Consider the following 12,083-nt stretch of genomic DNA (forward strand, 5'->3'; position numbering starts at 1 on the left):
ATTCCAGCATATCCTCCCCAAAATAAAAGACAAATTATTGCATCTTCTGTCCCCTACCAGAAGTGAGAAAGCACAGCTCTTAGAAGACCTCTTTTAAGATCTTAGAGGCAACACATTCCATACCTAGGACTGACTCTTTTACCAGGTATGATAACCCATAAGGTAATTGATACCACTTCCTGGTGTTTATAACTTTGTATAATCTCCTCCCGTTGTGTGCAGGTGAGACCTGTGACTTACTTCTAACCAATACAATATGGCAAAGGTAATGGGATGTCATCCTCCTGGTTAAGTTATCTTATATAGCAAGATGAAGAATTCTGCCTGTGTAATTAAAGTCCAAAATCTGTTTCTTTTTAATTAAATGGGAGTTTATCCTAGGTGGCCTTGGTTTAATTAGTGAAAACCATTTAAAGAACTACTAGGCCCTCCCTGAAGTTAGAAAAACTCCTTTCATTACTGGCTTTGAAGATGTGAGATACCATGTTCTGAGAGGGCCTACAGAGAATACCACGTAACAAGGAACTGTAGGAGGCTCTCAGGATCTGAGAATAGCTGCTGATCAATGGCGCAAAAAAATGGGTACCTTAGCCCAATATCTGCAGGGAGATTAAGTCTGCCAAAAGCTTGAGGAGCTTGGAAGGGGATTTTTCCCTTGTTGAGCCTCTTATCCAACCACAGCTCTGAGTGATACCTGAATTGCAGCCTGATGACATACTGAAGAGCCCAAAATCCCAGCTAAGTGATGCCTGGACTGCTCCCCTGTAGAAACTGTGATATAAAAATGTATACTAGTTTAAGCCACTGGGTAAGTGATAATTTATTATGCAGCATAGAAAATTCACATAACAGATGGCAAAGAAGGCTACTAGCTTTGACTCTGGGACAGAAGTTGGCCTGAAGCTTGGTCCAGGGTGCAGAGGTCAGTGGTTGGAAGCAGGTGCAGTGTGAAACTTGTGCCAATCCCAATGGGAAAATATCAATGCAGATCCCTTGGGTCCTGAAGCAAAGCCATGTCATCTATAATAAACAATTTTATGCTTTGTGATAAGTAGCCACTGTTGTGTTAGGGGTTTCTGGTAGAGTCTGGCAAGGGTTAGTCAAATTGTCAGGGGTCCAGAGAAAGCATAAGTGGATGTAATTGGGTGATATTTGGGTGTGGTGGAACCAATAGATTGGTTAATACCCAGTGGTTTTAGAGAGTGAAACGTGCTTCTAAAATTCATTTGTCACTTTTAAGAAGGTATAGATTAATTGTATTAATAGAAGCTAGTAGAAGCTAGCTAGAAGTAGTAGAAGCTAATAGAAGAGTAGATTGCTCATATTTAGAAGAAATGCAAATTAGTTCCAATAAAGTGAATCAATGTTTCCAGGGAAAATAATGAGTATTTTATGTTAAATGTAAAAGACAGAATCCAAGTTACGTCGTTTATGCATTTCAAGACACACATAGTATGCATAGAAAAATAATAGAGCAATTATTAACAGCAGTTATCTCTGGTTGCATTTTAACTGATTTATCTTTCCCTTTGCCATTTGTTGTATTCATCACATGTTCTAAGTCAATTTCTATATTGTCTATAATTAATATTTGAAAAGAAATTCATGTGGTAGGCTTGATGAAGCGTTGTCTACAATAATTTAGAAGAAATTACATTCTTGTAAAATCCAACACAGGAGAGCATTCAATCTAATTTCTGAGTTCGCGATACGAAAAGAAATAGTTCAGCAAAGATTCTCTAGGGTCTAAATCTCTGATGTCATGGAGTCATACATAAGCCCTAGGAATCAGATTCAGCTTCCAAATCTCTCTCTTTCTCTCTCCATTGCTTTCTGTCTCTTTCTGAGATTTTCTGGATGTTAAGCAGTATATTCTCATTACATTAATTAAAATTTCTTGTGGACTCCTGCTATATTTACAAACTTTGTATTTTCAGTAATGTTTGAATTTTGAGTGAGAACCTCCTTGGTGACTATTAATACTAGGAATAGGATCTTCAGGTGAGTTGATTTCAGGTTGGTTGGTCTATATTGTGTTATCTTTCACTTACATGGGGGACACTGAAGTCCTGTACCTTTGAGGCAGGGAACACTCTTTCTTAGTCTAAATGCCACGATGTCTCCTGAGTCCCCCTTCCCAAAGTCTCACATTTCTGAGCTTTGGTCTCTTCCACCTTCCCTGTGGTATCAATCCTGATTTTTGCTTTGAGGATATTCACCGTCTGCCTAGCATAGTAGTCACAACAAAAATTTTTAAAGGAACATTATAAAATCCGAGAATGTCCTCAATAACTCAAAATCTTGTAGAAATGAGATAATAATGATATGTGTAAAGTAATAAGGAGCACATTATATAATGAAATGTTGATTTCCTGAGTAACGTCTGTAGGTATACCATGAATGTGGAAAATATTGCTGGAGTGAAAGGGAAAGTTGTTTGTGATAGCTATTTTCATTTAAAGCTTTAGATATTGTAAGTGCTGTATCAGTACACTAGGAAAAAAAGGATGCTCCAGACAAAAGAAGAGAAAAATCAAATACACCAAGTAATAAATGAGAAAGTGTTGTTCACTGTAAGCTGAGAATGTTGGCATGATTGAAGAAAGTTGAACGCTAGGGACTAACTAGCTTAAGGCTTTAGGTAAAACTGAGTGGAAACATTTAGAATTAGTTAATAGGGAGAAATCAAAGTTTTCAGAGCCAAAAACTGTCATAATAAACATAGTAATCAAGGGAAGAGAAGCTGATGTCCTCACAGTGCAATCTAGAAGCACTACAGGGAAGTTGTTTGTACCTCAGCTACCATAATCCACTGGAATAATGATTGCAGCTTGCTAAGTCTCCCACAGGCACCAACCTGAGATTAGAAAGAGAGGACAAGAGAGTCAGATAGTAATGAGAAAGCAAAGGGGAAAACAGACAATGTATTGAAGGGTGGTAAGTGGTGAATTAAGACAAACAGGGCCAATAGGAGATCCAAGAAAGAGCTGAGATACCCTTTAACTTCCCAAGTTGTACCCGCTTGTTCATTAATGCCCTCTTTGACCCATGATCTGTTTCTTAGATTTTTAGAATAATACAAGGGTGGGACTGGCTGGGTGGCACAGCAGTTAAGTGTGCACGTTCCACTTCAGCGGCCCAGGGTTCACTGGTTCATATTCCGGGTGTGGACATGGCACCTCTTGGCAAGCCATGCTGTGGTAGGAGTCCCACATAGGAAGTAAAGGAAGATGGGCACGGATGTCAGCTCAGGGCCAGTCTTCCTCAGCAAAAAGAGGGGGATTGGCTGCAGATGTTAGCTCAGGGCTAATCTTTCTCAAAATAAATAAATAAATAAAAATAAAAATAAAATACAAAAAAATAATGCAAGGGTTTAAAAACAATGCCAAGTAGTCATAGCACTAAGAATTAAAAAGGATGAGGGTGGAGAAACTTACATCTCCCAGACTCCACAATTGTCAGACTCTGTGCTAGGTATATTAACATAATTTCCTATTTCAAAACTTACACACCTGTGAAATGTGTATTATCATGTCATTATTACTGATAAAAAAGTTGAGGCTCAGAGAATTCAATTAATTCAGCAAATATAACACACTAATTGAATTTAAATCTATGTGTCCAAGCCAACGATTCTTTCATTATGCTGGTCTGTCATTAGCCTTTTGTCACTTTCCTGCTCATTGTCTTTTCTACATGTAGGAAATACATTTTTTTGAGTGTCATAAATAGCATTTAGCTGTGAAGGAAATAGCAATTTCTCTCTACCTTGAGCTGGTCAGACAAAACTAAAATGGTGTCTTCATCTATGAGAGTGATTCTAATAGTATTTTATTAAATGGAACATTTCAGACAGGTGCTTGTTATTGACATATATTATTATTACAAACTTATTTTTAACAACATTGTTAAATGATTAAAGACACTTCTGTAGTTATGAATTGCTTGAGACTATACATACTTTTTTTCTCAAAATAACATATACAATTATAATAAAGATTGCATGAATCAAAACAAGATAATCACATATGCAGTTTCAGTCAAAACTGATGTTTACATCACTAGAAATTTGGAGGGTGATTATGTAACCATTGGTGTTTATTACGACATTATATAGCAAGAATATAGAAAATACATATTAGAGAATGTAGATGGCTGTAGAAAATATAGAAGGCTTGAACAAAACACATTATAAGTTAGTCTCCAATTCAGACATCCTATGAGTATTTAATGTTATAATATGCCTAGAAAAGTTGACAGATTAAAATGTAATAATAGAAAATTAGAAGATAACGATCAAGCAATCTAGATGAGTATGTTGAGAGCATCAGTGACACTAAGTGAGAAAACACTTTAGTAGGAAAGAAAACACAGAAGTGAGGGAACAGCCTGTCATAAATGCAGATTCCTTATTTCACCAGGTGGCTACAGTGTTTTTAGAACATTAGGGCAATTACTGTAGCATCAGCATAAATCAATGGAAAGCCTGAAGATACACAGGGCTATATTTCCTTCAGCGTCCATATATTTTTTCAAAACTTGAAAATTCTTTTTGTGATTCATAAATGCTGCTTTTCCTATGATCCTCGATTTGAATACCATAACTCTAGAAGTATTATCACTTCTAATGCTTTAGTTCTTCTGATCCTTCCTTTATAAATGTTAGTGCTTAATTTATATTCATTGTTATATTAGTGCTATTTAAAAGACACAGATCTTCAGAATGATGGAAGTATGAAAGACAGATGTTTTTCTACAACAATGTATAATACTTTTTTGTCTAACCCTAAACTTAATTCAAATTCTGGCACTCAGGTCAACTTCAAAACCCAACTCATCATTAACAAGCTGTGTAAACTCTAAGGAGTTCCTCAACTTACATGTGCCTCAGTTTACTTATGTAAAATATGGGGCTACCTGTTTTACAATTCATAGTGGTATTTGAAGGTCTAAATTAGTATATTTTAATATTTTATCATGATTCCTGTTACATAGTAAGTGTTATATGAATTTACTATCATCATTATACTTTTCATTATCATTATTTCAGATTTTCTGCAACAACAATCATGCTGCTAGCTGGGAGAAATCAGAGTGCTGAAGCCATATTCACCCTCTTGGGCTTCTCAGAATATCCAGACCTTCAGGTGCCCCTGTTCCTGGCATTCTTGACCACCTACACAGTCACCGTGGTGGGGAACCTCAGCATGATCATGATCATCAGGATCAGTCCTAAACTCCAAATCCCCATGTATTTTTTTCTCAGCCATTTGTCCTTTGTTGATTTTTGTTATTCCACTACAGTTACACCCAAACTGTTGGAGAACTTGGTTGTGGAAGACAGAACCATTTCTTTCATAGGATGCATCATGCAATTCTTCTTGACTTGCATATTCGCAGTGGCAGAAACATTCATGTTGGCAGTGATGGCATATGACCGCTTTGTGGCCATCTGTAATCCTCTGCTTTATACAGTGGCCATGTCACAAAGGCTCTGTGCCCTGCTGGTGGCTGGGTCATATCTCTGGGGTATGGTTAGCCCCTTGGTACTCCTTTGTTATGCTTTTCAGTTAAACTTTTCTGGACATAACATAATCAACCACTTTTTCTGTGAATACACTGCTCTCATTGCTGTCTCGAGCTCTGATATATACATTCCCCACCTACTGCTCCTTGGTTTTGCCACCTTCAATGAGGTGAGTACACTACTCATCATTCTTGCTTCATACGTATTTATTTCTGTGACTGTACTAAACATTCATTCTGCCAGTGGGCGTCGCAAAGCCTTCTCCACCTGTGCCTCCCACCTGACCACCATCACCATCTTCCATGTGACCATCCTTTCCCTCTACTGTGTGCCCAACTCCAAAATCTCTCGGCAAACTGTCAAAGTGGCCTCTGTGTTTTACACAATGGTCAACCCCTTGTTGAATCCTCTGATCTATAGCCTGAGGAATAAAGATGTGAAGGATGCCTTCCAGAAATTAACAGACACAAAAGCCCTATGTTACTGAACCAATCTCAAAAGATGTTTCTAACCTTAAGAACAATGAGAACAGAACCTTCTAAAACCTATAGCATATATTTGCATTTGCATGAGGTTTTCATCAGTGACTGTGATGTTAATATATTGTGAATTGGTAAACTGAAATCCCTTGAAGTTATTTGTGTTGGATGTCACTGGAGCATTGTGTCTTTGTTGGGAGATACAGATGGGTATGCTGTGTCATAAAAGGGAGAAGATACTTCTCTGACACTTTCATTCCTTGAGTTCTGTGAATTCTATGAAAGCACTGTCTTGTGCTTTCTAACAGTCAGCTTATGCTGCGAAGTACATTGAACAAGGATAGTTACATCTATTGTGTAGATGATGGCACAAAGGTTCAAGAAACTAGCCTAGAATTGACTAAGATGGTTAATTTAATACAGGAACTCAACTCTGTTGACTCTAAATCTAGTGCTTTTTCTTTATTGTACCTCTGAGGCTATTAGTGTGAAAGGTCCCAGGAATTAGTTTTGTCCTTTGGAAAGGACAATCTCTGGAGTCACTTCAATAGTCCTAGATTATGTTTGGATATTATTACTCAAAAGGCTGCATTTCCAGTATTACCAGGTCTGGAAATCTCTACAGGCTTAGGTAGTCTGGTTCATATGTATTAGGACCAGGATGAATGTAACGTACATTTTATCTGGGAATATTGAGGAATCATATCACAACATTTCTGTTCTAATGTTTATATGAATGCCTAAACAAGCACAAATATTTGGTAACAAACACCTTAAAAATGAAATCAAATTATAGTAGGAAGGCTAACCCTATGTAATTTAAAATAAATTTAAACTCCTTTTTGTTAAAACAGTGTCTTTGGAATAAAAAGATATCTATATGAGAAAGAAGATAAAATTAGACCTCTTCTTCATTTCACACACCAAAAGAGAATTTTAAAACCAAGTTTAAAACTTAGATTACATGAATATTCAAAGCTTCCTGGAAAAATAACAGATAAGAAATTAAACTGACAAATGAAAAGCTGAGAAAGAGTCACCACTTATGTTACATATAGTAAAAGAGAAAATGAATATCCTATATAAAAAGACACAAGATATAATTACACAGTCTATATAAAAGAATAAAAATAGCCTTTACACATACGAAGAGTTCAATCTAACGCATAATAATAGAAATACAAATGAAAACTGCCATAAGCTATAATTTCTCACCTTTCAGGGTGGCAGAACTCCAAAAGTTTAATGATATACCTTGAAAGTGAATCTGGTATTTTGCCAGATATTTTGATACATTGAAGGCAGGAAGGTAACATGTTACATGTGATTCGAAGTACTAGAAAAATTGCATATGTATTCATCCTCCTTCAGAGCATTCAAAGCTCTAGGAATCTATCCCAAAGATAGAGTAGCAAAAATGCATATAAATAACATATTCCCAAGCATTATTTATAATAAGAACAGACTGGATAAAATAGAGTATGAAGGTGGTTGATTAAACTATGGGTCACAATAAAGAAGTATACAGCTGTGAAAATGGAGAGAGGATGGTTTCTATATATTGCAATGGAGTTCCCTACAGGAGATTTTCTTAAGTGAATAAATACAAGATGCCGAAATTTTTTATAGTTTGATAAATTGTGTGAGAGAAGAGGGAAAGGTAAAAAAAAATCTAATAAAGAAGAGATGAAAGAAATTTTTGGAATGTTCATTCTAATATAGCTCTGATTTAGGGGAAATATAATATTTTGCATAGTTTAAAAGACATATTTATGTCAAAAAGTAAACAGAAAATCTCTAAAATTTGAAAATAAAAACAATGAATTTATCTATAATGGCGGACACATGGTCATACAGAGTAAAACATTTTTTATGAAGGACTTTAAACACAGCATTTTGAGTGTACATCCTCATTATGCAATGCTTATCTTAGTATAAAGTAAATAAATAATCATTGAAATGTCATTTAAACTAAAATGGGAAGCATAACAGTTACAGCTCTACAGTAAGAGAAGGTAAGTAAAAATCTTTTCATCTTAATTTGAAATAGAAATTGATTTTCAAGAATTTTTTTCTCTTAAAAATTGTACCACTCATAATGACAACCCAGCAGCAATGAACATTCCTATTCTCAAAATTTCCTCTGAAAGGAAATCTTTGCTCTCTAAGCAGACTAGAGCTTTCTGGAGAAATAGCTGTTTTGAAGTTGGAGGTAGAAAATGTAATGAGCCTTGAGCAACTTAATTCCCAGAAGGCTAAAATGCTATTAACAGCTAGGTGGATCATTTCAAAGAGACATAGGAAGTAATTTGAAATGGCTCGCTCTGACTTATAGTTAACATACAAATGAATATTGACTGCAATTCATTTAAAAGCATCAAATATATTTAAACCTAGATACAAAAAAGAAAAATAATTAATCATTGGTTACTATTAATGGTTGCTGGGAGTATCAAGTCATTACTCTGAAAATTGGTAAATAAAGGAGATAAATGTTTATTCTACCTTTCCTTTAAGAAGTGAATTTCAGGGTTACCTAATAGTTTATGAGGGGAAATTCAGAATAAATAAAAGCAGAAAAAAGGATAGAATCAGAAAATCATGATTTTAAAACTCCTAGTAAAAAATTAGATCAGAGTGATGATTTCAGTAGCTATTAAAGTCATTATGTGAAAAGTTGGTGGGGAACATTTAAAGGAAGTAATCAAACTGACACCGCCTGAATCCACAGATCAGGCTAAGCAGCACTAAAAGTTGGGCAACTAGTTAACATGTACATCACAATTTGAGGCAACTGGTGGTAGTCAGAAGCACCTGCGAAGACTTCTTGCCTAAAAGAAACTACAAGAGTGAAGCTGAACCAATACAGCTTCTTGATGTGAGTATTAGTGTGAAAGGACTGGTGCAGGAACAAGTCATGACAAATAAAGCAATAAGCCAAACACAGAACACATAGCATTCTACAAATGGTCCATTTGTTGCAAAAAATTATCTGAATATGCATACATTTACATAGACACACACTCACGAAACTATTACATACTATACAGAATGTAATGTTACATAACACATGGAACTTTTACATAATAAAAACAATTTGTTATAAAAACCAAATTTGTTTGATTCTTGATTCAAACTAACTTTAAAAATTTATTTTTGGGGCCGGCCCAGTGGCGCGGCAATTAAGTTCACCCGTTCCGCGTCTCGGCAGCCTGGCGTTGGCCCATTTGGATCCTGGGTGCAGACATGGCACCACCTGCCAAAAGCCATGCTGTGGCAGGCAGCCCACATATAAAGTAGAGGAAGATGGGCATGGATTTTAGCTTAGGGCCAGTCTTCCTCAGCAAAAGAGGAGGATTGGTGGCAGATGTTAGCTCAGGGCTAATCTTCCTCAAAGAAAAAGAACAGATATCTTTGAGACAACTGGGGAAATTTAAACATGGGTTTGGTATTTAATTGTATAAGAATATGTTATTATTTTTGTTACGTGCAATTTTGGTATGTGTTTATTCAAATGTTTATTGACAGTTACATTTTTTTAACTCTTATTAATGATTTATAAAGAAATATAATATCCTATGAATATAATTATATCTTAAATGACTAAAATTTAAAGGATTGGAAGTCAGGGACTCACTGTCCCTAAAAAGTGTTGACCCTTCAGGACAAAGAACACCACGCATAGTCTTATTTTCCAGCCTGCACATGAGACTTTTGCCGAAAAACACATTTGGGGCAGAGGAAAATCTGTGTAGCAAGTAGTTCTTGTAGTTTATTTTTTTTGATGCTTGTAGCACTGGCTGAAGTATTTTTTGTTTCCTTGAATATCTTCAAAAAACTTAAAGTTTTAAAATTACATTGATAAACCTTTTTTAGTTTTATCATCCCAGATTATTTCTGCAGAACTGAAATTATTTAATTTCTTAATGAAAATATACTGCAAAAGTATTCAAATAATTGCATCTTATATTTCATTATTGTTCTAAAAAATACCAACATAGTGGCATAAATACAGCTTTAAAGGACCACCCATAGGTAGACCCAGATAGGGTTCCTTCTTTCTCTTTCTGCCATAAATAAAGTCATCAGGAAATATCCAAGTTATATTTTTGCAAAAGGTGTTTATAAAATATAGAACATCACCACAAACTGCAGAATTATTGAGATGCAAAAAAAAAGCTGTCTATTTGAAAATCAGTTGTATTTGATGTTTCCTTTGCCTCAAACTCAAACTCAACACTCTGCCTGCAGTTATTTGCATAATTTGCTTTCCGACTTCCTAATGGTCCATGCTCAAGTACCACCTCATTATGGTCTTGTCTGACCTCCCTATTTAAAGTGACATCTTCAAGTATACGTTTTTTGTGTTTATAATTACTAGAAAATGACTACATATTTATTTGTTTGTTTTGTATCCCCCATTAAATATAAACTTGTTGGCAAGGGGACATTCTTTGTCTTTTTTCCCTGATACCTAAGACAGTACGTAGCTCAGGGTAAACCTGTAATAAATATGTATTGAATAAATGAAAGAATGAGTAATTATGTATCCTCATTATGTCCTCAGCCTTCTTTCCCTGTTTTCTGACTAGAGAGAGAGAATTCAGTTGAGTGGACATTGGTTTTGGTCTGCTTTTGCTTTGCTTTCTTTTGACTGCCTAGTTTCAATAATCACTTCTAAAACATCCTTAATGTTCTTTATCAATCATCTCCTCTCAGAACTTAAATTCCTCATAGTTCTAGTAAGTTGGCTCTATTTCAAGTTCCTTGGAAGGTCATATCTATCATTAAATAAAGATTCATGGTATACTTGCTTTATGCTCATCACTGATGTATTTGCTTAGAATATATCAGTGAATATATTCTCTGCTTTCCTGAAACTTTTATTCTAGCAGAGGACAACAAACAATATGAAGGTATGCAATAAATAATTATTAAAATATATTTGAACCATGTTAAGTACTTTAAACACTAAGTTGGGTAGTGGATTAGCCCCTGCAGTATAATAGTATGTTCATGGACGCTTTCACTGGAAAAGTACATTTGAGCAAAACCTTAAGAGAAAGCATTCCAGAGTAGAGAAAAAAGTAGTAGATAAGACCTTAAGGGAGGAGTGTGCAACATTTTTTGAGAAATAAAAAGCAAGAAGGGAAAGCAAGTCAGACTACCTGGAGAAAGCAGAGGGGAAAAAGAGTAATAGAACAGTACAGAGACTTAAAAGGGACTGGATAATTTTCCCAACTTAATATTTAACTTTGTGAATATTTCTGATTTAACTCTCAGTGGATCACGATGACCTAAAACATGGATATTCATACTTCTCCAATATGATGAAAGTAGATAGTATGGGGGAAGAGGGTTATGCTCAGCATATTGTAGTCACTCAATATTTTATTATGATGACTTTTCTAATTACATTATTTTTATAATTTGAGGAAGGTATTGCAGTGACCAGGGGCTGGGGGAAATGACTTTATAAATTTTCATATGAAACACCCCTCATGCTGCTCCAGGTTTTCTAGTACACAAGAATTACACCAGGGGCTAGACCTGTGGCCGAGTGGTTGAGTTCATGTGCTCTGCCTTGGCAGCCCAGGTTTTCACTGGTTCAGACCCTGGGCATGGACCTAGCGCCACTCATCAAGCCATTCTGAGGTGGCGTCCCACATAGCACAACCAGAAGGACCTACAACTAGAATATACAACTATGTACTGGGGGACTTTGGGGAGAAGAAAAAGGAGGAAGAAGAAGAAGAAGAAGAAGGAGAAGGAGAAGGAGAAGGAGGGGAAGGGGAAGGGGAAGGGGAAGGGGAAGGAGAAGGAGAAGGAGAAGAAGAAGAAGAAAGGAGGATTGGCAACAGATGTTAGTTCAGGTGCCAATCTTTAAAATAAAAAAGAATTATACCAGAGAAAGATGATTAATTTTAATTGTTTATTTAATGACCTCAAGAGAATGGGACAATAGGTGGTCTCTAGGGTTTGTGTCTGAAAGGTAGTGACTGTAGCTGTAAGAACACATGCATCCCTCCCAACCCGGAGAGGTCCTCTGTCTGCCATCAGCAGGTATGTTTTAAGAT

The 12,083-nt window shown here is 35.9% G+C and overlaps 1 protein-coding gene across 1 annotated transcript; it reads left to right on the forward strand.

Annotated features, from left to right (window-relative positions):
- Nucleotides 1–6,014, forward strand: LOC103566855 (olfactory receptor 5D14-like). The gene is made up of 2 exons (XM_008543398.2): nucleotides 1–145; nucleotides 5,051–6,014. Exon 2 carries the CDS (start codon nucleotides 5,070–5,072, stop codon nucleotides 6,012–6,014), a length of 945 nt encoding a protein of 314 aa, XP_008541620.1. The 5' UTR covers nucleotides 1–145; nucleotides 5,051–5,069.
- The last annotated feature ends 6,069 nt before the right edge of the window (nucleotides 6,015–12,083 follow it).

Source organism: Equus przewalskii, chromosome 11 (assembly GCF_037783145.1).
Source record: "Equus przewalskii isolate Varuska chromosome 11, EquPr2, whole genome shotgun sequence".
NCBI lineage: Eukaryota > Metazoa > Chordata > Mammalia > Perissodactyla > Equidae > Equus > Equus przewalskii.